A 27,287-nucleotide genomic window follows, 5' to 3' on the forward strand; every position below is an offset into this window, starting at 1 on the left:
GAAAGAATGAATGGGGCCATGTATCGTGAGATTTTGAGTGAAAACCTCCTTCCATCAGCAAGGGCATTGAAGATGAAACGTGGCTGGGTCTTTCAGCATGACAATGATCCCAAACACACCGCCCGGGCAATGAAGGTGTGGCTTCGTAAGAAGTATTTCAAGGTCCTGGAGTGGCCTAGCTAGTCTCCAGATCTCAACCCCATAGAAAATATTTGGAGGGAGTTGAAAGTCCGTGTTGCCCAGCGACAGCCACAAAACATCACTGCTCTAGAGGAGATCTGCATGGAGGAATGGGCTAAAATACCAGCAACAGTGTGTGAAAACCTTGTGAAGACTTACAGAAAACGTTTGACCTGTGTCATTGCCAACAAAGGGTATATAACAAAGTATTGAGAAACTTTTGTTATTGACCAAATACTTATTTTCCACCATAATTTGCAAATAAATTCATTAAAAATCCTACAATGTGATTTTCTAGATTTCTTTTTCTCATTTTGTCTGTCATAGTTGACGTGTACCTATGACGAAAATTACAGGCCTCTCTCATCTTTTTAAGTGGGAGAACTTGCACAATTGGTGGCTGACTAAATACTTTTTTTCCCCACTGTAACTGCCTTAATTTTGCAGGACCCCAGGAAGAGTAGCTGCTGCCTTGGCAGGAACTAATGGGGATCCATAATAAACCCCAGGAAGAGTAGCTGCTGCCTTGGCAGGAACTAATGGGGATCCATAATAAACCCCAGGAAGAGTAGCTGCTGCCTTGGCAGGAACTAATGGGGATCCATAATAAACCCCAGGAAGAGTAGCTGCTGCCTTGGCAGGAACTAATGGGGATCCGTAATAAACCCCAGGAAGAGTAGCTGCTGCCTTGGCAGGAACTAATGGGGATCCGTAATAAACCCCAGGAAGAGTAGCTGCTGCCTTGGCAGGAACTAACGGGGATCCATAATAAACCCCAGGAAGAGTAGCTGCTGCCTTGGCAGGAACTAACGGGGATCCATAATAAACCCCAGGAAGAGTAGCTGCTGCCTTGGCAGGAACTAATGGGGATCCATAATAAACCCCAGGAAGAGTAGCTGCTGCCTTGGCAGGAACTAATGGGGATCCTTAATAAACCCCAGGAAGAGTAGCTGCTGCCTTGGCAGGAACTAATGGGGATCCTTAATAAACCCCAGGAAGAGTAGCTGCTGCCTTGGCAGGAACTAAATGGGGATCCATAATAAACCCCAGGAAGAGTAGCTGCTGCCTTGGCAGGAACTAAATGGGGATCCATAATAAACCCCAGGAAGAGTAGCTGCTGCCTTGGCAGGAACTAAATGGGGATCCATAATAAACCCCAGGAAGAGTAGCTGCTGCATTGGCAGGAACTAATGAGGAGCCATAATAAACCCCAGGAAGAGTAGCTGCTGCCTTGGCAGGAACTAAATGGGGATCCATAATAAACCCCAGGAAGAGTAGCTGCTGCATTGGCAGGAACTAATGAGGAGCCATAATAAATACAGTACAATCTAAAAATGTCCTTCTGCATTATGAATGACATTGTGGAAAGCAGCATCTTCAGGTTTCCTCTGTGCGTGACCATTTCAATGTACATTATAACTGCATCCCAAATGGCACCATGTTCCCTATATAGTGCACTACTTTTGACCAGGGCCCATATGGTTCTATATCAAAGGTAGTGCACTATATATAGGGAATAGGGATAGGGTGCCATTTGGGACTCAGTCTATGTGTCCTCACATATCAGCCTCTCATTTCCACGGGACAGACTCCTCCACTCTGTAGCACCCACTTGGGTGATCCCTCAGCAGCTCTGGGCGCCAGAAAGATCACTGTTCAGAGTAGTAGCCAGACGTCCTCATTACGAGCCCTCTGTCTCAGAGTAGTAGCCAGACGTCCTCATTACGAGCCCTCTGTCTCAGAGTAGTAGCCAGACGTCCTCATTACGAGCCCTCTGTCTCAGAGTAGTAGCCAGACGTCCTCATTACGAGCCCTCTGTCTCAGAGTAGTAGCCAGACGTCCTCATTACGAGCCCTCTGTCTCAGAGTAGTAGCCAGACGTCCTCATTACGAGCCCTCTGTCTCAGCGCTGCAGTAATTCCTCTGTCTACCGTTCCTCTCACGCTTCAGGTGACTCCTCAAATGATGTTCTCAAAAGATATGGAATTGGCAGCCAGGTGAAACAAAAAAAGATGGTACTGTGTCCAGATGCATTTTTCAAACAAAAGCCAGCTAGCCAAGCCAAAAAGTGTTGACCTGTCAGTCAACCTGCAAATCTGTGGCTCAAAAACACCAGATATATGAAATAAAAACTTGACGTTATCAAAAACAAAAGAGCTGATTAATAAACAATGAAAAACACCTAAATATAACTAAATATTGTAATGACCTGGCTAGATCATAAATGAACAATTGTCCAGACAGAGGTTTGAGTTGACGAATTCCCAGTTTATTAACCAAACTCAACCCAGGTTACTGTTTGGCCGTAGCCCACGCCAAATAAATCAAGGATAACAGTATAAAACAACCGTGACCACCTCTTGTTAAGAACAGACGTAAGAGAGAGAACAATGGCTAAGCATGGTCTTAAACTAGTGATGCCAACCCCCCCCACCCGCCGCTCCACCCCCTGCCGCTCCACCCCCCCCACCCGCCACCCCCTGCCAACCCCCCCACCCCACCCACCGCTCCACACCTCTGCCAACCACCCCCCCACCCACCGCTCCACACCTCTGCCAACCCCCCCAACCACCGCTCCACACCCCTGCCAACCACCCCCACCCACCAGCCGCTCCACACCCCTGCATCAAGCTCATCACCGTGCCCTTTCACCACCCTGTGAAGTTCATCATAACTTATTTCATCTGTAGCTAATACACTGCATGGTTTCCTGAGTCGTAGTGGGAGGACCACACACCATATCATCACATGACTTCAAGTTTACTTCGATATGATGGGTATTATACCAATATTTGTGGATAAAAAGGTGTTTCCACCACCATTTCTAGCACAATTAATTTTACAGACACAAAAACATCCCACCATGTCGAACGAAAACTTCATAATTGTATCGAAACTTCCTGTTTCCATCACAGCTGTCGCATGTTTTTTTTTAATAAGGTATGACTTCACTCGCATTAAAACTGGATGGAAACGTGGTTACTGAGTCAGTTATTTGAAGAGTTTCTGGTCTGGATCTGCCTGTAGATAGATGAACTCTTCCACAGGTGAGGTTGAGCCTGACGACCAACAGCTGTTTCTACAGGTAAACACCATCACTGTACCAAACTCCAGCCCCGTCTCCATCTCTACCGCCGACCTTGACCCTCTCCCTGCACCTGCGTCTGTCCTCTGTAGCAGGCTGACCAGAGCAGGCATCAGCTGGAACTCAAACACCCTGATTCCTCCACAGTGACAGCAGCCAGGTTTAATCCAAGGCAGGTCCGAGGGGGGGTCAGACAAGAAGAGAGGAGACCCGTGCCAGCTGTACCGCAACACCTGCTCCGGACAAAGAGAGATCCTCTTCATGAAGCGGGAGAACGCTGCGTCTCCATGTCTGGGGTTACCCTTCTCGTACTTCTCCTCCCCTCCTCCCCCCTTGGAGCTCCCCATCTCCTCTACTCCCTCTCTCTGCTTGTACTCCCTCAGCAGGCTCTCAGCGTGCTCCAGGTCTGACTGATCACCCAGGTCAGTCTCCTCCACCACACTGATGTAGAAAGGTCTGTAGAAAGGTCTGTAGGTGGGGATGTTACCCAGAACCTCCCCTTCCTCCTCCACCTCTCCAACTTCCAGACTGAGATCCTGAAACTTGCCACTCACATCCACCTCAGAGGAGGTCCCGGTGGGCAAGAGGATCTCAGGGTCAGGGTCAGGGTCCCCTCCCTCCATATGAGCCTGGTTCTGGGCCTTGTCCCATCCATCTCCCTCCCCCTCCTCCTCGCCCCAGTCATCAGTCCCATCACACCAGTATGTGGTTGTCATGGGAACCTCTTTAACTGGGGCGTGGCCTGATGGTTGGACCACAGGGTTGGTTCTGACCTCTGATTCCAGACACTGAGAACGCAGAACCCTCCAGCTCTCTGGTTGTCCGCTGCACTGTTGCCCGGGGCAGGCGAACACATTCAGGGTGCGGTGGTAGGGAGACGCCGCCAGTGGGCAGTACACCTGCACCACATGGGCCAGGGCAGCGTTGCATAGACCACAGCGGGGATGTTGCCATGATATCACTGGAAGCTTGTCCGGTTGGTCGCCAATTTTGTTCGTCAAGTAAGACGTCGGATATCGCTTTGAATCGATTGCCCCATCACACAGTCCGATGAGAACTGCCTCCTCAACTGCAGCCATAGTCTTCTGCTATTGTTTAGTTGTTAAAAGTTGACTTGATGCCCGTCGCCATGTTGAAAGTCGTGAACGAGCACACGCCTTGTTACGTAGAGACGCACAGATATGAGGCGTAACGTAAAGCGCAGCGCCGCTGACCAGTTTGATAGTCTTGTTGTGTTGTACGTAAGCGTACGTTTGGTGCAGTCGAAGCTTGCACAATGTTGGGATAGCTAGCTACTGTAGCTAGCTAAATTAAAGTTATTTCATTCATTGAACATAACGTATTTGATTTTAGTTCCCTAAACTCGGTCGGTGCAAGTTATTATTGCAAACATAAGGTGCTTGTTCACCGTTTACATGATGCTTTTCCCGGCCTAAGATTTGTGGTTGTAATGTGATTGTCACTCACGAATTGTTTTGTTGTAGATAGCTACTGTACTTTGCTAGCTAATAACTAAGTTTAACTATCTCGCATTGTAGGATAGATAACCGATTTATGGCGTTGTGGATGGTTTTGATAACAGTCGCATGATAGTGAGCTAGCTAGCTGTACAAGTCGATAATAAAAACCGTATTGATAGCAACTAATGCTGACCATGTTTTGATCCATTGTAGCCAAGTTGTACTCGTCCCATTGAAGCCTGAGCCGAGATGTATCGTCCCAAACCGACACTTCAGGACCGCCAGCACCTTAACCGGCTGATCATCAGCCAGCTGTTGTATGATGGTCACACCAACATGGCTAACAACCTGATCACAGAGGTCAAGCCGCAAAGCGTCTTGTCGCCCTCAGAAAACCTCATGCAGCTGGCCAAGATAGGTGAGTGGGGGGGGGTTGTACTAACTCTTAACCCTAGGCCAAGATAGGGGTTACTAGCTGGCCAAGATAGGGGTTACTAGCTGGCCAAGATGGGGGTTACTAGCTGGCCAAGATAGGGGTTACTAGCTGGCCAAGATGGGGGTTACTAGCTGGCCAAGATAGGTGAGTGGGGGGGTTACTACCGTCTCTGGATAGGCGTTGGTCTAGGGTTAACTTCCATAGACCCTTACCTAAGCCATTAGGTTAGATCACTGTCTAGGGCAGGGTTCCCCAACTGGCGGCCCGGGCGGTTTTATTTGGCCCCCCAAGTTTTCTGAGAAAAAATCTTTGGTGGAATTTTCATTGTTTGACATAAAAGACTAAAAGCACCAGGAAATCAGCTCCAAGTGATTTAATTTTGGAAATCTTTTCCCAAGTATTCCCGCGCATAATAGAGAGACATGATCATATACAAACGTAAGCAAGGATTGAAATTATTGTTATAGTCAAATATTATATCTGTTTGGGCTTCTTGCAGTCTACAAATGATTTGTAATTCTGTTCCGGCCCTTCGGCTGAATCTAGTTGACGATCCCTGGTCTAGGGGCTAATTATGGCCAAAAAAGATGGATGGGTGAGTGAGTGGGGTGGGGTAACAAACTATTGCTTTGACAATGTCTCTAGGCACAGTTCCTCCACAAATCCTAACCTCAACCAACTGCAGAACTCCCGTTAGATCAGTCAGTGTTTATAGGATACTTTTACCTACTCCAGGGGGTCCAAATCAGGATACTAGTTACATGTCTGCAGTGTCACTGTTTTGGGTTGGAACTGTATTGCTCCATCATTTCATCTATCAATCTTGCATTGTGAATGGCGACAGTGCAGTATGCTAGCAACCTGTCTACGGTGTTGTGCCACAGAGTTTTAATCAACTGTATTGCGCTGTTCATCCCCAGGCATGGAGAATGACGACAGTGTGGTGCAGTATGCCATCGGGCGGTCTGACATGGAGGCTCCGGGCGTTGGCATCGACCTGGAGTTTGACGCTGACGTCCAGAGCATGTCCCCCGAGGCGTCTGAGTACGAGACTTGCTACGTGACGTCCCATAAAGGTCCCTGTCGCGTCGCCACATACAGCCGGGACGGGCAGCTCATCGCTACGGGCTCGGCAGACGCCTCCATCAAAGTCCTGGACACAGAACGCATGCTGGCCAAGAGCGCCCATAGAGGTGAGATGCAAAGGAGGCTATGTCTGGCATGGGCTAAGTCCCAAATCTTCACCCTTCTCCTAAATTGTACACTTGACACTCATGGATTAAAAAGTATTGGCTTGGAGTTTCCACCGTTGTTAAATCCATGACTGGAGGTGCAGAGAATCAGGATGCATCCTATTCCCTGCGTAGTGCACTAATCAGGATGCATCCTATTCCCTGCGTAGTGCACTAATCAGGATGCATCCTATTCCCTGCGTAGTGCACTAATCAGGATGCATCCTATTCCCTGCGTAGTGCACTAATCAGGATGCATCCTATTCCCTGTGTAGTGCACTAACCAGGATGCATCCTATTCCCTGCGTAGTGCACTAATCAGGATGCATCCTATTCCCTGCGTAGTGCACTAATCAGGATGCATCCTATTCCCTGCGTAGTGCACTAATCAGGATGCATCCTATTCCCTGTGTAGTGCACTAATCAGGGTGCATCCTATTCCCTGTGTAGTGCACTAATCAGGATGCATCCTATTCCCTGCGTAGTGCACTACTTTTGTCCAGAGCCCGGTGAACAGAACACTGTTCTGCAGACAATGTAAAAAATGTTCCTGTGTGTTCTAGGTGATGATGAATGAGACGGCCCAGCAGAACATGGAGAACCACCCTGTGATCAGAACACTGTACGACCACGTGGACGAGGTCACGTGTCTGGCGTTCCACCCCACGGAACAGATCCTGGCATCAGGGTCACGTGACTACACCCTCAAACTGTTCGACTACTCCAAGCCCTCTGCCAAGAGGGCCTTCAAACACGCACAGGTGTGTTACAGGCAGAGTTAAACGTTGTTTTTTTAGGGCTGTGAGTTCTTCCTAACCCACCAGAATATCCTGAAATAGCACCTCACACTCTGATTATCAAACACCTTTATTGGTTAACAAAGATTAGATCTACACAGATCTGTGTCATGTCACTAACAGTGATGCATGTGTGTCTCCTCCCCGCAGGAAGTGATGCATGTGTGTCTCCTCCCCGCAGGAAGTGATGCATGTGTGTCTCCTCCCCGCAGGAAGTGATGCATGTGTGTCTCCTCCCCGCAGGAAGCCGAGATGCTGCGGTCCATCTCTTTCCACCCGTCAGGCGACTTCCTGTTGGTGGGAACGCAGCACCCGACCCTCCGCCTCTACGACGTCAACACCTTCCAATGCTTCGTCTCCTGCGGCAGGTAGCTTAGTGGTTAAGAGCGTTGTGCCAGTAACCGAAAGGTCGCTGGTTCTAATCCCCGAGCCGACTAGGTGAAAGATCTGTCGATGTGCCCTTGAGCAAGGCACTTAACCCTAATTGCTCATGTAAGTCGCTCTGGATAAGAGCGTCTGCTAAATGACTAAAAAAAAAAAAAAAAAACCTCTAGACCAACACACTGACTCCATCAGTGGAGTTAGCTACAACCCTAATGCTAACCCCTAACCCTTGACCTTAACCCCAACGACCCTAACCCCTGACCCTCTGATTTCTTGTCCATATATGTATATATTCTTAAATTCCATTCCTTACTTAGATTTGTGTGTATTGGGTATATGTTGTGAAATAGTTAGATATTACTGCACTGTCGGAGCTAGAAGCACAAGCATTTCGCTACACCCGCTATAACATCTGCTAAACACGTGTATGTGACAAATAACATTTGATTTGATTTATTCTGTTTTCCAGCTACGTGACGTGCAGTAAGGACGGAGACGGCGTGTCTAACCGCTGTGTGATGACGTTTGATAAGGCTCATGACGGGGCGGAGGTCTGCTCCGCTGTCTTCTCTAAGAACTCCAAGTACGTCCTCTCCACTGGGAAAGACTCGGTCGCCAAACTCTGGGAGATCTCCACCGGACGCACCTTGGTCAAATACACAGGTCAGTTATGACAAAAACTATACTACAGTGCATTTGGAAAGTATTCAGACCCCTTGTCTTTTTTCACATTTTGTTACGTTACAGCCTTATTCGAAAATGGATTAAATAGTTTTTTTTCCCTCATCAATCTTCACACAATACCCCATAATGACAAAGCAAAAACAGGATTGTAGACATTTTTGCGAATGTATTAAAAAATATAATATTTTTACGTAAGTATTTACATAAGTATTCAGACCCTTTTACTCAGTACTTTGTTGAAGCAACTTTGGCAGCGATTACAGCCTCAAGTCTTCTTGGGTATGACGCTACAAGTTTGGCACACCTGTATTTGGGGAGTTTCTCCCATTCTTCTCTGCAGATCCTCTCAAGCTCTGTCAGGTTGGATGGGGAGCGTCGCTGCACAGCTATTTTCAGGTCTCTCCAGAGATGTTCGATCGGGTTCAAGTCCGGGCTCTGGCTGGGCCACTCAAGGACATTCAGAGACTTGTCCAGAAGCAACTCCTACGTTGTCTTGGCTGTGTGCTTAGGGTCGTTGTCCTGTTGGAAGGTGAACCTTCGCCCCAGTCTGAGGTCCTGAGCGCTCTGGAACAGGTTTTCATCAAGGATCTCTCTGTACTTTGCTCCGTTCATCTTTCCCTCGATCCTGACTAGTCTCCCAGTCCCTGCAGCTGCAAAACATCCCCACAGCATGATGCTGCCACCACCATGCTTCACCGTAGGGATGGTGCCAGGTTTCCTCCAGACGTGACGCTTGGCATTCAGGCCAAAGAGTTCAATCTTGGTTTCATCAGATCAGAGAATCTTGTTTCTCATGGTCTGAGAGTCTTTAGGTGCCTTTTGGCAAACTCCAAGCGGGCTGTCATGTGCCTTTTACTGAGGAGTGGCTTCCGTCTGGCCACTCTACCATAAAGGCCTGATTGGTGGAGTGCTGCAGAGATGGTTGTCCTTCTGGAAGGTTCTCCTATCTCCACAGAGGAACTTATTAATGAAGTCGGTGATTGATCTGGTAAACTCCTCAATGTTATAGGATGAATCCCGGAACATATTCCAGTCTGTGCTAGCGAAACAGTCCTGTAGCTTAGCCTCCGATTAATCGGACCACTTCCATATTGAGCTTGTCACTGGTACTTCCTGTTTGAGTTTTTGCTTGTAAGCAGGAATCAGGAGGATAGAGTTATGGTCAGATTTGCCAAATGGAGGGAGTGCCTTGTATGCGTTTCGTTGTGTGGAGTAAAGGTGATCTAGTTTTGTCTCCTAGTTGCACAGGTGACATGCTGGTAGAAATTAGGTAAGAGGAATTTCAGTGTGGCAGCATTAAAGTCCCTGGCCACTAGGAGCGCTGTCCCTGTATGAGCGCATATCTAGTTTTCTGTTCAAATATTTTTTATTGAACACACACAAGAATGGTGTATAGGTATGAAAGACGTGTACAGTTCTTATCTAAACATAAGAGAACAGACATGAACAACAAGACCCAGAGTTCTGGACACAAAACAAATATTACAAAACACGACATACAGAACAGGGACAGGTAGAAAGAAAAAGGGTAGATATACTCCAAGCTATCCTCCCAGTCTGCCACCGAAATATCCGTCCCTAGTTCTTCCTCCCATTTTGCCTTAATGGCATCAGTAGAGGGTGCGCTAACAGATTGAAAAGCGTCATATAGACGAGATATCAGTTTGTCTGAGGTGGGGCATATTTTTATGCATCCGTCAAACATGGAAGGTTTAGCATTCTCAAATGTTGGCAGGTGTTTTCTAACATCGTCTCTAATTTGTAGGTATCTGAAAAAGTTACTTCTGGGAAGGTTATAAGTTTCCCTCAGCGCTTCAAAGGAAGCAAAGGTCCCTCCTATATATATAAATCCCCTATGGTACTTATCCCCAACTCTCCCCATCGCTCAAAGGTGTTATCAAGGTTAGAGGGGGCAAAGGAGGGATTCCTGGCAACAGGGAGCATGAATGATATTGGTCTAAGCTCAAAGTGGACTTTAATTTGCTTCCAGATTCGGACTGTGCTATGTATAATAGGATTGTTACGGTAAAGTGACATCTCCAGATTAACAGGTGACAAAATCACAGCACCAATAGAGAAGGGGTGACACTCCTCCCGCTCCATGCTAAGCCAGCTGGATGGCGGGGGTGCGTCATCCAGCATTAACGTAACAGCGCGGAGGTTAGCGGCCCAATAGTAAAATATAACATTTGGGAGAGACAATCCTCCTTCCATCTTGGATTTACACCAGTGTTTTTTTTTACCTATCCTGTGTGTTTTATAATCCCAGATGAAAGGATTGATAATAGAGTCCAGTTGTTTATGAAAGGATTTAGGTATGAATACTGGGATGTTCTGGTATAGGTAGAGCAGTTGTGGGAGGAAGACCATTTTAATGGCATTAATTCTTCCGAGCAGAGAAATTGGGAGAGTTCCCCAAAATTGTATGTTTGCCTTGAGATTTTGCATCAGAGAAGGGAAATTCTCTTTAAATAGTAAGGAGTATTGTTTGGTAACTACAATTCCAAGGTAGATACATTTTTCTGAAGATAACTTAACTGGAAGATGTTCTAGCCAGGAGGTGTTTTGCAACCGTATGGGCATTCATTCACTCTTGTTCCAATTTATTCTGTATCCCGAGAAGGTACCAAACAAATTAATCACCTCAAGAATAGCTGGAATACTAGCTTGGGGTTCTGTTACATAGAGGAGAATATCATCTGCGTATAGGGAAATCTTATTTAGAGTATCTTTAGTATTATAGCCGTGTATTGCTGAATGAGATCTGATCGCTTGAGCGAGAGGTTCAATAATTAGGGCGAAGAGCATAGGCAACAGCGCACAACCCTGCCTTGTCCCTCTGTGAAGGTTAAATCGGGGCGACATTGATTGGTCAGTGAGTGTTCTCGCACAGGGGTTCCTATATAAAAGCTGGATCCAATTTATGAACCCATCTCCAATATAAAATTTCTGTAGGACCTTGAATAGATAGGGCCACTCAACTTGGTCAAAGGCCTTTTCGGCGTCAATAGATATAACGGCAAGGTCCACGTTAGGTAACCTCTGAGAATACATAATGTTGAAGAGGCGCCTGAGATTGAAGAACGAGTTTCTATTAGGGATAAAGCCGGTCTGGTCCGAATGGACCAATTTGCCAATTAAAGTGCTAAGCCTGTTAGCCAGAGTTTTTGCTAAAATCTTTTGGTCTGTATTAAGGAGGGATATTGGTCTGTATGACCCTACCTCTTCCGGATCTTTACCCTTCTTATGTATAACTGTAATAAACGCCTCATCCAAAGTAGATGGGAGAGCTCCATCCTCATTGGCCCGAACCAACATTTTGTGCAGGTAGGGAGATAGCATGTTGCTGAATGTTTTATAGAATTCACCAGGGAACCCATCTGGGCCCGGGGTCTTGCCACTCTTTAGAGATTTAATTGTTTCTCTAATTTCTTCAAGAGATATTTCCTTATTCAGGAAGTTAGAGTCTTCCTGGTTCAGGGCAGGAAGATTACAGTCCTCCAAAAAGTTTTGCATAATTAAGGGGTTAGGATCCGCTTTAGTCTCATAAAACTGACGGAATCTGTCATTGATGTCTTTGGGGGAGGAGAGTAATTCCCCAGATGCAGATTTAACTTTGTGAATCATTCGGTCACTCACATTTTTTGGAAGTTGTCTGGCGAATAATTTGTGTGGTTTGTCACCAAACTCAAAATATTTTTGCTTGGCATAGAGAAAAGAGTTAGCAATTTTAGCCGAGAGGATCTGATTGTATTTAAATTTTAAAGACATATTTTTTTTATGTTTCTCCATAGATGGATGTCTAGCATTCTCCCTGTCCAGTAAGTGAATTTGTCCCTCCAGTTCTACCAATTTTTTTATGTTTTGCCTACTCCTGGCAGTCTGAAAGGAGATGATACAGCCTCTCAAATAAGCCTTCAGCGTTTCCCACAATAATGCTGGGGAAGTCTCGAACAAGAGGTAAAACAAAAATAAAATCCCAACTATACGCTCACCTCTCACTATCCTAGAACTTCTACTAACATATGAACTGAGGAGGCTCCCGCACTTAAAGTGTTCAATTAGCATCTAATAAACCTAAACAGAATAAGTTGCAACTTAAACATGTTGCGCACTTAAGGTTAATCTTGGGTCAATCCCTGAGATGTATCATCACAATATTCTATTGCTAAGCAATGCCGGTCCAAACATAAACCATCCGTAACCGACAGACAGCAGTACAGTTACATATTGACATAGACAGCAGGACAGTTACATATTGTGGGTTAGGAGAAGGGAACAAGGATTTTGATAAATTGAACGTACCCCCCAATCAAAAAAATTTAAATATTAAATAAATTATTTTAAAATAATTTTTTAAAAATAGTGATTTATATATACATATGTGCACATATACACATCCACACACACATACATACATGTGCATACCTACATACGCACACACACACATATACACACACACAAACCCCCCAAAAAAGTATACATATAAAATAAATATTCTTAAATATATACAGATACATACACACGCATACACACATACATCTACATACACAAACATTCATACCCCAGAATAATAATCTATACTAATTTAAAATATACACATACATAATACTAAAATGCTAAGAGAAAATAATAATAAAGTACAAATAATAATAATTATATGAACGCACACCTACACAGACACAAGCACCAGGGAGGGCTGGTGGAATCAGATCGTGAGAGTATATCTAGTTTTCTTATGGCCTTATACAGGTCGTTGTGTGCGGTCTTAGTGCCAGCATCGGTTTGTGGTGGTAAATAGACAGCTGGGAAAAGAAATAGCATGTTCTACAGCTTATCATGAGGTGAGCAGAACCTCCAGACTTCCTTAATATTAGAGATCGCGCACCAGCGGTTGTTAACAGAGATACACACCCCCTCTGAGCTTCCCCTACGCCATTGTTCTGTCCTGCCGATGCGTAGAAAAACCAGCTAGATGTACAGTGAGGGGAAGAAAGTATTTGATCCCCTGCTGATTTTGTACGTTTTCCCACTGACAAAGACATGATCAGTCTATAATTTTAATGGTAGGTTTATTTGAACAGTGAGAGACAGAATAACAACAACAAAATCCAGAAAAACGCATGTCAAAAATGTTAGAAATTGATTTGCATTTTAATTAGGGAAATAAGTATTTGACCCCCTCTCAATCAGAAAGATTTCTGGCTCACAGGTGTCTTTTATACAGGTAACGAGCTGAGATTAGGAGCCCACTCTTAAAGGGAGTAGCTCAGCTGGTAGAGCACGGCGCTTGTAACGCCAGGGTAGTGGGTTCGATCCCCGGGACCACCCATACGTAAAAATGTATGCACGCATGACTGTAAGTCGCTTTGGATAAAAGCGTCTGCTAAATGGCATATTATATTATTATATTATATTATATTATTATTATATTATATATATATAATCTCAGTTTGTTACCTGTATAAAAGACACCTGTCCACAGAAGCAATCAATCAATCAGATTCCAAACTCTCCACCATGGCCAAGACCAAAGAGCTCTCCAAGGATGTCAGGGACAATATTGTAGACCTACACAAGGCTGGAATGGGCTACAAGACCATCACCAAGCAGCTTGGTGAGAAGGTGACAACAGTTGGTGCGATTATTCGCAAATGGAAGAAACACAAAATAACTGTCAATCTCCCTCGGCCTGGGGCTCCATGCAAGATCTCACCTCGCGGAGTTGCAATGATCATGAGAACGGTGAGGAATCAGCCCAGAACTACACGGGAGGATCTTGTCAATGATCTCAAGGAGGCTGGGACCATAGTCACCAAGAAAACAATTGGTAACACACTACGCCGTTAAGGACTGAAATCCTGCAGCGCCCGCAAGGTCCCCCTGCTCAAGAAAGCACATATACAGGCCCGTCTGAAGTTTGCCAATGAACATCTGAATGATTCAGAGGAGAACTGGGTGAAAGTGTTGTGGTCAGATGAGACCAAAATCGAGCTCTTTGGCATCAACTCAAATCGCCGTGTTTGGAGGAGGAGGAATGCTGCCTATGACCCCGAGAACACCATCCCCACCGTCAAACATGGAGGTGGAAACATTATTATTTTGGGGTGTTTTTCTGCTAAGGGGACAGGACAACTTAACTGCATTAAAGGGACGATGGACGGGGCCATGTACCGTCAAATCTTGGGTGAGAACCTCCTTCCCTCAGCCAGGGCATTAAAAATGGGTCGTGGATGGGTATTCCAGCATGACAATGACCCAAAACACACGGCCAAGGCAACAAAGGAGTGGCTCAAGAAGAAGCACATTAAGGTCCTGGAGTGGCCTAGCCAGTCTCCAGACCTTAATCCCATATAAAATCTGTGGAGGGAGCTGAAGGTTCGAGTTGCCAAACGTCAGCCTCGAAACCTTAATGACTTGGAGAAGATCTGCAAAGAGGAGTGGGACAAAATCCCTCCTGAGATGTGTGCAAACCTGGTGGCCAACTACAAGAAACGTCTTACCTCTGTGATTGCCAACAAGGGTTTTGCCACCAAATACTAAGTCATGTTTTGCAGAGGGGTCAAATACTTATTTCCCTCATTAAAATGCAAATCAATTTATAAAATTTTTGACATGCGTTTTTCTGGATTTTGTTGTTCTTATTGTGTCTCTCACTGTTCAAATAAACCTACCATTAAAATTATAGACTGATCATTTCTTTGTCAGTGGGCAAACGTACAAAATCAGCAGGGGATCAAATACTTTTTTCCCTCACTGTATATTATCCATGTTCAGCCACGACTCCATGAAACATAGGAAATTACGGTTCTTCAGGTCCGGTTAACAGGATATTACGGTTCTTCAGGTCCGGTTAACAGGATATTACGGTTCTTCAGGTCCGGTTAACAGGAAATTACGGTTCTTCAGGTCCGGTTAACAGGATATTACGGTTCTTCAGGTCCGGTTAACAGGATATAACGGTTCTTCAGGTCCGGTTAACAGGATATTACGGTTCTTCAGGTCCGGTTAACAGGATATTACGGTTCTTCAGGTCCGGTTAACAGGATATTACGGTTCTTCAGGTCCGGTTAACAGCATATTACGGTTCTTCAGGTCCGGTTAACAGGATATTACGGTTCTTCAGGTCCCGTTAGTAGGATATTACGGTTCTTCAGGTCCGGTTAACAGGATATTACGGTTCTTCAGGTCCGGTTAACAGGATATTCTCGAACGCAGCTCGTCCAGTTTCTTCTCCAATTATTGTACGTACGCCAATAGAACGGAGGCAGATTATTTTCTCGCCAACATGGTTTCGTCAGGGTGCCCCTTACGTTTCCTCTTCCTGTTCCGAGTCTCGGGGATTAGGGCCTGGTTCGGGCTGAGCAATATGTCCTGCACCGCCTACTTGTTAGAAGTAGAAGTCTTCATCCAAGTAGAGGTTAGTGATCGCTGTTCTGATGTCCAGAAGCTATTTTCGGTCATCGAAAACGATGGCAGAAACATTTTCTACAAAAAGTTACGATCAGCCCCCCCCAAAAAAATAACAAAATAGCAAGAGTTGGTCAGGAGCCTATAAAACGGCAGCTATCCATCGCAGCGCCGTTCTGTTAGATCTCCCCCGGACGACCCCTGGTCAAATACCCAGTTCAGCTACGACGTAACTATACTAACTCACCCTACCTCCAATACACAGTTCAGCTACGACGTAACTATACTAACTCACCCTACCTCCAATACCCAGTTCAGCTACGACGTAACTATACTAACTCACCCCTACCTCCAATACCCAGTTCAGCTACAACGTAACTATACTAACTCACCCTACCTCCAATACCCAGTTCAGCTACGACGTAACTATACTAACTCACCCTACCTCCAATACCCAGTTCAGCTACGACGTAACTATACTAACTCACCCCTACCTCCAATACACAGTTCAGCTACGACGTAACTATACTAACTCACCCTACCTCCAATACCCAGTTCAGCTACGACGTAACTATACTAACTCACCCTACCTCCAATACACAGTTCAGCTACGACGTAACTATACTAACTCACCCTACCTCCAATACCCAGTTCAGCTACGACGTAACTATACTAACTCACCCTACCTCCAATACCCAGTTCAGCTACGACGTAACTATACTAACTCACCCTACCTCCAATACCCAGTTCAGCTACGACGTAACTATACTAACTCACCCTACCTCCAATACCCAGTTCAGCTACGACGTAACTATACTAACTCACCCTACCTCCAATACCCAGTTCAGCTACGACGTAACTATACTAACTCACCCTACCTCCAATACACAGTTCAGCTACGACGTAACTATACTAACTCACCCCTACCTCCAATACCCAGTTCAGCTACGACGTAACTATACTAACTCACCCTACCTCCAATACCCAGTTCAGCTACGACGTAACTATACTAACTCACCCCTACCTCCAATACCCAGTTCAGCTACGACGTAACTATACTAACTCACCCTACCTCCAATACCCAGTTCAGCTACGACGTAACTATACTAACTCACCCTACCTCCAATACACAGTTCAGCTACGACGTAACTATACTAACTCACCCTACCTCCAATACACAGTTCAGCTACGACGTAACTATACTAACTCACCCTACCTCCAATACCCAGTTCAGCTACGACGTAACTATACTAACTCACCCTACCTCCAATACCCAGTTCAGCTACGACGTAACTATACTAACTCACCCTACCTCCAATACACAGTTCAGCTACGACGTAACTATACTAACTCACCCTACCTCCAATACCCAGTTCAGCTACGACGTAACTATACTAACTCACCCTACCTCCAATACACAGTTCAGCTACGACGTAACTATACTAACTCACCCTACCTCCAATACCCAGTTCAGCTACGACGTAACTATACTAACTCACCCTACCTCCAATACCCAGTTCAGCTACGACGTAACTATACTAACTCACCCTACCTCCAATACCCAGTTCAGCTACGACGTAACTATACTAACTCACCCTACCTCCAATACCCAGTTCAGCTACGACGTAACTATACTAACTCACCCTACCTCCAATACACAGTTCAGCTACGACGTAACTATACTAACTCACCCTACCTCCAATACCCAGTTCAGCTACGACGTAACTATACTAACTCACCCTACCTCCAATACACAGTTCAGCTACGACGTAACTATACTAACTCACCCTGCCTCCAATACCCAGTTCAGCTACGACGTAACTATACTAACTCACCCTACCTCCAATACACAGTTCAGCTACGACGTAACTATACTAACTCACCCCTACCTCCAATACCCAGTTCAGCTACGACGTAACTATACTAACTCACCCTACCTCCAATACACAGTTCAGCTACGAGCGTAACTATACTAACTCACCCTACCTCCAATACCCAGTTCAGCTACGACGTAACTATACTAACTCACCCTACCTCCAATACCCAGTTCAGCTACGACGTAACTATACTAACTCACCCTACCTCCAATACACAGTTCAGCTACGACGTAACTATACTAACTCACCCTACCTCCAATACCCAGTTCAGCTACGACGTAACTATACTAACTCACCCTACCTCCAATACACAGTTCAGCTACGACGTAACTATACTAACTCGCCCTGCCTCCAATACACAGTTCAGCTACGACGTAACTATACTAACTCATCCTACCTCCAATACCCAGTTCAGCTACGACGTAACTATACTAACTCACCCTGCCTCCAATACCCAGTTCAGCTACGACGTAACTATACTAACTCACCCTACCTCCAATACCCAGTTCAGCTACGACGTAACTATACTAACTCACCCTACCTCCAATACCCAGTTCAGCTACGACGTAACTATACTAACTCACCCTACCTCCAATACCCAGTTCAGCTACGACGTAACTATACTAACTCACCCCTACCTCCAATACCCAGTTCAGCTACGACGTAACTATACTAACTCACCCTACCTCCAATACCCAGTTCAGCTACGACGTAACTATACTAACTCACCCTACCTCCAATACCCAGTTCAGCTACGACGTAACTATACTAACTCACCCTACCTCCAATACCCAGTTCAGCTACGACGTAACTATACTAACTCACCCTACCTCCAATACCCAGTTCAGCTACGACGTAACTATACTAACTCACCCTACCTCCAATACCCAGTTCAGCTACGACGTAACTATACTAACTCACCCTACCTCCAATACCCAGTTCAGCTACGACGTAACTATACTAACTCACCCTACCTCCAATACCCAGTTCAGCTACGACGTAACTATACTAACTCACCCTACCTCCACAAGACTGTGTGTTATTGGGGATTATAAACTGGGTGGTTCGAGCCCTGATTTGCTGATTGGCTGATAGCCGTGGTATATCAGACCGTATACCACGGGTATGACAATACATTTTATTTTTACTGCTCTAATTACGTTGGTAACCAGTTGATAATAGCAATACGGCTCCTCCGGGGTATGTGGCCAATATACCACAGCTAAGGGCTGTATCCAGGCACTCCGCGTTGTGTCGTGCTTAAGAACAGCCCTTAGCCGTGGTATATTGGCCATATACCACACCCCCTCGTGCCTTATTGCTTAAGGAGACATACTGTTAGCGAGATGGAGGGGGTGGAAGGAGGTCTGGGTTGAATTAGGACAATGAGACTCCCATGTGACGTGGATTCATTGTTGTGTGTCTGTGTTTCCTCCCCCGTCAGGTGCTGGTCTGAGTGGTCGTCAGGAACATCGTACCCAGGGTGTCTTCAACCACACAGAGGACTATGTTCTGTTGCCTGATGAGAGGACCGTCTCTCTCTGCTGCTGGGACTCTCGGTCTGCAGAGAGGAAGAACCTTCTGTCCCTGGGTCACAACAACATTGTCCGCTGTATCGTCCACTCCCCCACCAACCCAGGGTTCATGACCTGTAGTGATGTCTTCAGGGCTCGCTTCTGGTACAGACGTTCTACCACCGACTGAGACCCCTTTGTTCTACCACCGACTGAGACCCCTCTGGTGTCTTGATGCACCATTAATTACTGAGTGACATGGGGCCAGTTTCCCAGACACAGATGAAGTCCTAGTCCAGGACTAAAAATCAGTCTCAATTGAGATTGTCCATTTAAAATATTGTCCCAGATGAGGTTTATTAATCTGTGTCTGGGTAACTGGCCCTTAGAGCCCAAACTCACCATGACCATCTCTTCTGAGCCGAGGGGTGTTAAGCAGCCAACCATAGCTTCTAACCTGCAGAACCCTGTTTCATATGAGATGATGTCCTGTCTGCAGTTGAGACAAATCTGTAGTTTCCCTCATTAAAATGCAAATCAATTTATAACATTTTTGACATGCGTTTTTCTGGATTTTTGTTGTTGTTATTCTGTCTCTCACTGTTCAAATAAACCTACCATTAAAATTATAGACTGATCATTTATTTGTCAGTGGGCAAACGTACAAAATCAGCAGGGGATGAAATACTTTTTTCCCTCACTGTATACACTACCGTTCAAAAGTTTGTGGTCACTTAGAAATGTCCTTGTTTTTTAAAGTTTTTTTTTTTTTTTGTCCATTAAAATAACATCAAATTGATCAGAAATACAGTGTAGACATTGTTAATGTTGTAAATGGCTGTTGTAGCTGGAAACGGCTGAGGATCAAATACATTTTTGCGTCACTTTATGGTGTCACCCCAATAATGCAGGAGACCACAGCTTTCTCAGCAAGCGGCTGCTGTTGTGGTCAGTACATGGGAACTACACATAGACTGCTGTTTACTGTTAGTCAGTGGAGTTAGCACATCTACACAGTAAAACCACAGCGTTTTCCTGTTCTGACTCATACCACAATATAAGCTTTTTTTCTATTTTAACATTTTAGTAATTTAGCAGATGCTGTTATACAGAGCGACTTAGTGCATTCATCTTCAAATAGCCAGGTGAGACAACCACATATCACAGTTAGGGCATTCATCTTCAAATAGCCAGGTGAGACAACCACATATCACAGTTGTAGTAAGTACATTTTTCCTCAATAAAAAAGTTCAGTGCTAGCAAGAAAGGTGCAAGGTTGTTGTTTTTTATAAGGGGGGGGGGGACATTGAGATGTCTTCAGCCCATCCCAGTCCCAACCCAGTCATATCCACCAACCCAACTCAACCCAGTCATATCCACCAACCCAACTCAACCCAGTCATATCCCCCAAACCAACTCAACCCAGTCATATCCACCAAACCAACTCAACCCAGTCATATCCCATACCTCCCCAACCCAACTCAACCCAGTCATATCCCCATACCTCCCCAACCCAACTCAACCCAGTCATATCCCCATACCTCCCCAACCCAACTCAACCCAGTCATATCCCCCAAACCAACTCAACCCAGTCATATCCACCAACCCAACTCAACCCAGTCATATCCCCATACCTCCCCAACCCAACTCAACCCAGTCATATCCCATACCTCCCCAACCCAACTCAACCCAGTCATATCCCCATACCTCCCCCAACCCAACTCAACCCAGTCATATCCCCCAAACCAACTCAACCCAGTCATATCCCCCAACCCAACTCAACCCAGTCATATCCCCATACCTCCCCAACCCAACTCAACCCAGTCATATCCACCAAACCAACTCAACCCAGTCATATCCCATACCTCCCCAACCCAACTCAACCCAGTCATATCCCCATACCTCCCCAACCCAACTCAACCCAGTCATATCCCCATACCTCCCCAACCCAACTCAACCCAGTCATATCCCCCAAACCAACTCAACCCAGTCATATCCCATACCTCCCCAACCCAACTCAACCCAGTCATATCCCCCAACCCAACTCAACCCAGTCATATCCCCATACCTCCCCAACCCAACTCAACCCAGTCATATCCCCCAAACCAACTCAACCCAGTCATATCCCCCAACCCAACTCAACCCAGTCAGATCCCCATACCTCCCCAACCCAACTCAACCCAGTCATATCCCCATACCTCCCCAACCCAACTCAACCCAGTCATATCCCCATACCTCCCCAACCCAACTCAACCCAGTCATATCCCCATACCTCCCCAACCCAACTCAACCCAGTCATATCCCCCAACCCAACTCAACCCAGTCATATCCCCCAACCCAACTCAACCCAGTCATATCCCATACCTCCCCAACCCAACTCAACCCAGTCATATCCCCCAAACCAACTCAACCCAGTCATATCCCCATACCTCCCCAACCCAACTCAACCCAGTCATATCCCCATACCTCCCCAACCCAACCCAACTCAACCCAGTCATATCCCCATACCTCCCCAACCCAACTCAACCCAGTCATATCCCCATACCTCCCCAACCCAACTCAACCCAGTCATATCCCCATACCTCCCCAAACCAACTCAACCCAGTCATATCCCCCAAACCAACTCAACCCAGTCATATATCCCCATACCTCCCCAACCCAATTCAACCCAGTCATATCCCCCAACCCAACTCAACCCAGTCATATCCCCATACCTCCCCAACCCAACTCAACCCAGTCATATCCCCCAACCCAACTCAACCCAGTCATATCCCCATACCTCCCCAACCCAACTCAACCCAGTCATATCCCCCAAACCAACTCCAACCCAGTCATATTCCCATACCTCCCCAACTCAACCCAGTCATATCCCCATACCTCCCCAACCCAACTCAACCCAGTCATATCCCCATACCTCCCCAACCCAACTCAACCCAGTCATATCCCCCAAACCAACTCAACCCAGTCATATTCCCATACCTCCCCAACCCAACTCAACCCAGTCATATCCCCCAACCCAACTCAACCCAGTCATATCCCCATACCTCCCCAACCCAACTCAACCCAGTCATATCCCATATCTCCCCAACCCAACTCAACCCAGTCATATCCCATACCTCCCCAACCCAACTCAACCCAGTCATATTCCCATACCTCTCCAACGCAACTCAACCCAGTCATATCCCCCAACCCAACTCAACCCAGTCATATCCCCATACCTCCCCAACCCAACTCAACCCAGTCATATCCCCATACCTCCCCAACCCAACTCAACCCAGTCATATCCCCATACCTCCCCAACCCAACTCAACCCAGTCATATCCCCCAACCCAACTCAACCCAGTCATATCCCCCAACCCAACTCAACCCAGTCATATCCCATACCTCCCCAACCCAACTCAACCCAGTCATATCCCCCAAACCAACTCAACCCAGTCATATCCCCATACCTCCCCAACCCAACTCCAACCCAGTCATATCCCCCATACCTCCCCAACCCAACTCAACCCAGTCATATCCCCATACCTCCCCAACCCAACTCAACCCAGTCATATCCCCATACCTCCCCAACCCAACTCAACCCAGTCATATCCCCATACCTCCCCAACCCAACTCCAACCCAGTCATATCCCCCAAACCAACTCAACCCAGTCATATCCCCCAAACCAACTCAACCCAGTCATATATCCCCATACCTCCCCAACCCAATTCAACCCAGTCATATCCCCCAAACCAACTCAACCCAGTCATATCCCCATACCTCCCCAACCCAACTCCAACCCAGTCATATCACCCCAACCCAACTCAACCCAGTCATATCCCCATACCTCCCCAACCCAACTCAACCCAGTCATATCCCCCAAACCAACTCAACCCAGTCATATTCCCATACCTCCCCAACTCAACCCAGTCATATCCCCATACCTCCCCAACCCAACTCAACCCAGTCATATCCCCATACCTCCCCAACCCAACTCAACCCAGTCATATCCCCCAAACCAACTCAACCCAGTCATATTCCCATACCTCCCCAACCCAACTCAACCCAGTCATATCCCCCATACCTCCCCCAACCCAACTCAACCCAGTCATATCCCCATACCTCCCCAACCCAACTCAACCCAGTCATATCCCCATACCTCCCCAACCCAACTCAACCCAGTCATATCCCCCAACCCAACTCAACCCAGTCATATCCCCCAACCCAACTCAACCCAGTCATATCCCATACCTCCCCAACCCAACTCAACCCAGTCATATCCCCAAACCAACTCAACCCAGTCATATCCCCATACCTCCCCAACCCAACTCAACCCAGTCATATCCCCATACCTCCCCAACCCAACCCAACTCAACCCAGTCATATCCCCATACCTCCCCAACCCAACTCAACCCAGTCATATCCCCATACCTCCCCAACCCAACTCAACCCAGTCATATCCCCATACCTCCCCAAACCAACTCAACCCAGTCATATCCCCCAAACCAACTCAACCCAGTCATATATCCCCATACCTCCCCAACCCAATTCAACCCAGTCATATCCCCCAACCCAACTCAACCCAGTCATATCCCCATACCTCCCCAACCCAACTCAACCCAGTCATATCCCCCAACCCAACTCAACCCAGTCATATCCCCATACCTCCCCAACCCAACTCAACCCAGTCATATCCCCCAAACCAACTCAACCCAGTCATATTCCCATACCTCCCCAACTCAACCCAGTCATATCCCCATACCTCCCCAACCCAACTCAACCCAGTCATATCCCCATACCTCCCCAACCCAACTCAACCCAGTCATATCCCCCAAACCAACTCAACCCAGTCATATTCCCATACCTCCCCAACCCAACTCAACCCAGTCATATCCCCCAACCCAACTCAACCCAGTCATATCCCCATACCTCCCCAACCCAACTCAACCCAGTCATATCCCATATCTCCCCAACCCAACTCAACCCAGTCATATCCCATACCTCCCCAACCCAACTCAACCCAGTCATATTCCCATACCTCTCCAACGCAACTCAACCCAGTCATATCCCCCAACCCAACTCAACCCAGTCATATCCCCATACCTCCCCAACCCAACTCAACCCAGTCATATCCCCATACCTCCCCAACCCAACTCAACCCAGTCATATCCCCATACCTCCCCAACCCAACTCAACCCAGTCATATCCCCCAACCCAACTCAACCCAGTCATATCCCCCCAACCCAACTCAACCCAGTCATATCCCATACCTCCCCAACCCAACTCAACCCAGTCATATCCCCCAAACCAACTCAACCCAGTCATATCCCCATACCTCCCCAACCCAACTCAACCCAGTCATATCCCCATACCTCCCCAACCCAACTCAACCCAGTCATATCCCCATACCTCCCCAACCCAACTCAACCCAGTCATATCCCCATACCTCCCCAACCCAACTCAACCCAGTCATATCCCCATACCTCCCCCAACCCAACTCAACCCAGTCATATCCCCCAAACCAACTCAACCCAGTCATATCCCCCAAACCAACTCAACCCAGTCATATATCCCCATACCTCCCCAACCCAATTCAACCCAGTCATATCCCCCAACCCAACTCAACCCAGTCATATCCCCATACCTCCCCAACCCAACTCAACCCAGTCATATCCCCATCCCAACTCAACCCAGTCATATCCCCATACCTCCCCAACCCAACTCAACCCAGTCATATCCCCCAAACCAACTCAACCCAGTCATATTCCCATACCTCCCCAACTCAACCCAGTCATATCCCCATACCTCCCCAACCCAACTCAACCCAGTCATATCCCCATACCTCCCCAACCCAACTCAACCCAGTCATATCCCCAAACCAACTCAACCCAGTCATATTCCCATACCTCCCCAACCCAACTCAACCCAGTCATATCCCCCAACCCAACTCAACCCAGTCATATCCCCATACCTCCCCAACCCAACTCAACCCAGTCATATCCCCCAACCCAACTCAACCCAGTCATATCCCCATACCTCCCCAACCCAACTCAACCCAGTCATATCCCCCAAACCAACTCAACCCAGTCATATTCCCATACCTCCCCAACTCAACCCAGTCATATCCCCATACCTCCCCAACCCAACTCAACCCAGTCATATCCCCATACCTCCCCAACCCAACTCAACCCAGTCATATCCCCCAAACCAACTCAACCCAGTCATATTCCCATACCTCCCCAACCCAACTCAACCCAGTCATATCCCCCAACCCAACTCAACCCAGTCATATCCCCATACCTCCCCAACCCAACTCAACCCAGTCATATCCCATATCTCCCCAACCCAACTCAACCCAGTCATATCCCATACCTCCCCAACCCAACTCAACCCAGTCATATCCCCATACCTCCCCAACCCAACTCAACCCAGTCATATCCCCCAACTCAACCCAGTCATATCCCCATACCTCCCCAACCCAACTCAACCCAGTCATATCCCCCAACCCAACTCAACCCAGGCATATCCCCATACCTCCCCAACCCAACTCAACCCAGTCATATCCCCCAACCCAACTCAACCCAGGCATATCCCCATACCTCCCCAACCCAACTCAACCCAGTCATATCCCATACCTCCCCAACCCAACTCAACCCAGTCATATCCCCATACCTCCCCAACCCAACTCAACCCAGTCATATCCCCATACCTCCCCAATGATGATCTCAAGGAGGCTGGGACCATAGTCACCAAGAAAACAATTGGTAACACACTACGCCGTGAAGGACTGAAATCCTGCAGCGCCCGCAAGGTCCCCCTGCTCAAGAAAGCACATATATACAGGCCCGTCTGAAGTTTGCCAATGAACATCTGAATGATTCAGAGGAGAACTGGGTGAAAGTGTTGTGGTCAGATGAGACCAAAATCGAGCTCTTTGGCATCAACTCAAATCGCCGTGTTTGGAGGAGGAGGAATGCTGCCTATGACCCCGAGAACACCATCCCCACCGTCAAACATGGAGGTGGAAACATTATTATTTTGGGGTGTTTTTCTGCTAAGGGGACAGGACAACTTCACTGCATTAAAGGGACGATGGACGGGGCCATGTACCGTCAAATCTTGGGTGAGAACCTCCTTCCCTCAGCCAGGGCATTAAAAATGGGTCGTGGATGGGTATTCCAGCATGACAATGACCCAAAACACACGGCCAAGGCAACAAAGGAGTGGCTCAAGAAGAAGCACATTAAGGTCCTGGAGTGGCCTAGCCAGTCTCCAGACCTTAATCCCATAGAAAATCTGTGGAGGGAGCTGAAGGTTCGAGTTGCCAAACGTCAGCCTCGAAACCTTAATGACTTGGAGAAGATCTGCAAAGAGGAGTGGGACAAAATCCCTCCTGAGATGTGTGCAAACCTGGTGGCCAACTACAAGAAACGTCTGACCTCTGTGATTGCCAACAAGGGTTTTGCCACCAAGTACTAAGTCATGTTTTGCAGAGGGGTCAAATACTTATTTCCCTCATTAAAATGCAAATCAATTTATAACATTTTTGACATGCGTTTTTCTGGATTTTGTTGTTCTTATTGTGTCTCTCACTGTTCAAATAAACCTACCATTAAAATTATAGACTGATCATTTCTTTGTCAGTGGGCAAACGTACAAAATCAGCAGGGGATCAAAAACTTTTTTCCCTCCCTGTATATTATCCATGTTCAGCCACGACTCCATGAAACATAGGAAATTACGGTTCTTCAGGTCCGGTAAACAGGATATTACGGTTCTTCAGGTCCGGTTAACAGGAAATTACGGTTCTTCAGGTCCGGTTAACAGGATATTACGGTTCTTCAGGTCCGGTTAACAGGATATTACGGTTCTTCAGGTCCGGTTAACAGGATATTACGGTTCTTCAGGTCCGGTTAACAGGATATTACGGTTCTTCAGGTCCGGTTAACAGGATATTCTCGAACGCAGCTCGTCCACATTCTTCTCCAATTATTGTACGTACGCCAATAGAACGGAGGCGGATTATTTTCTCGCCAACATGGTTTCGTCAGGGTGCCCCTTACGTTTCCTCTTCCTGTTCCGAGTCTCGGGGATTAGGGCCTGGTTCGGGCTGAGCAATATGTCCTGCACCGCCTACTTGTTAGAAGTAGAAGTCTTCATCCAAGTAGAGGTTAGTGATCGCTGTTCTGATGTCCAGAAGCTATTTTCGGTCATCGGAAACGATGGCAGAAACATTATCTACAAAAAGT

At 46.9% G+C, this 27,287-nt stretch overlaps 2 protein-coding genes across 2 annotated transcripts; one reads left to right on the top strand and one right to left on the bottom strand.

Annotated features, from left to right (window-relative positions):
* Positions 1–2,879: 2,879 nt before the first annotated feature.
* Positions 2,880–4,423, bottom strand: pdcd2l (programmed cell death 2-like). The gene has a single exon (XM_041892951.2). It carries the CDS (start codon positions 4,341–4,343, stop codon positions 3,171–3,173), a length of 1,173 nt encoding a protein of 390 aa, XP_041748885.1. The 5' UTR covers positions 4,344–4,423; the 3' UTR covers positions 2,880–3,170.
* An 87-nt stretch (positions 4,424–4,510) lies between these two features.
* Positions 4,511–19,644, top strand: LOC121577849 (cleavage stimulation factor subunit 1-like). Its single transcript, XM_045214210.1, is given in 7 exon segments — positions 4,511–5,142; positions 6,081–6,342; positions 6,344–6,353; positions 6,956–7,153; positions 7,433–7,557; positions 8,043–8,236; positions 18,989–19,644. Coding segments are annotated over 7 exon segments (1,218 nt in total). The 5' UTR covers positions 4,511–4,973; the 3' UTR covers positions 19,249–19,644.
* Positions 19,645–27,287: the final 7,643 nt, after the last annotated feature.

Source organism: Coregonus clupeaformis, unplaced genomic scaffold (assembly GCF_020615455.1).
Source record: "Coregonus clupeaformis isolate EN_2021a unplaced genomic scaffold, ASM2061545v1 scaf0216, whole genome shotgun sequence".
Lineage (NCBI taxonomy): Eukaryota > Metazoa > Chordata > Actinopteri > Salmoniformes > Salmonidae > Coregonus > Coregonus clupeaformis.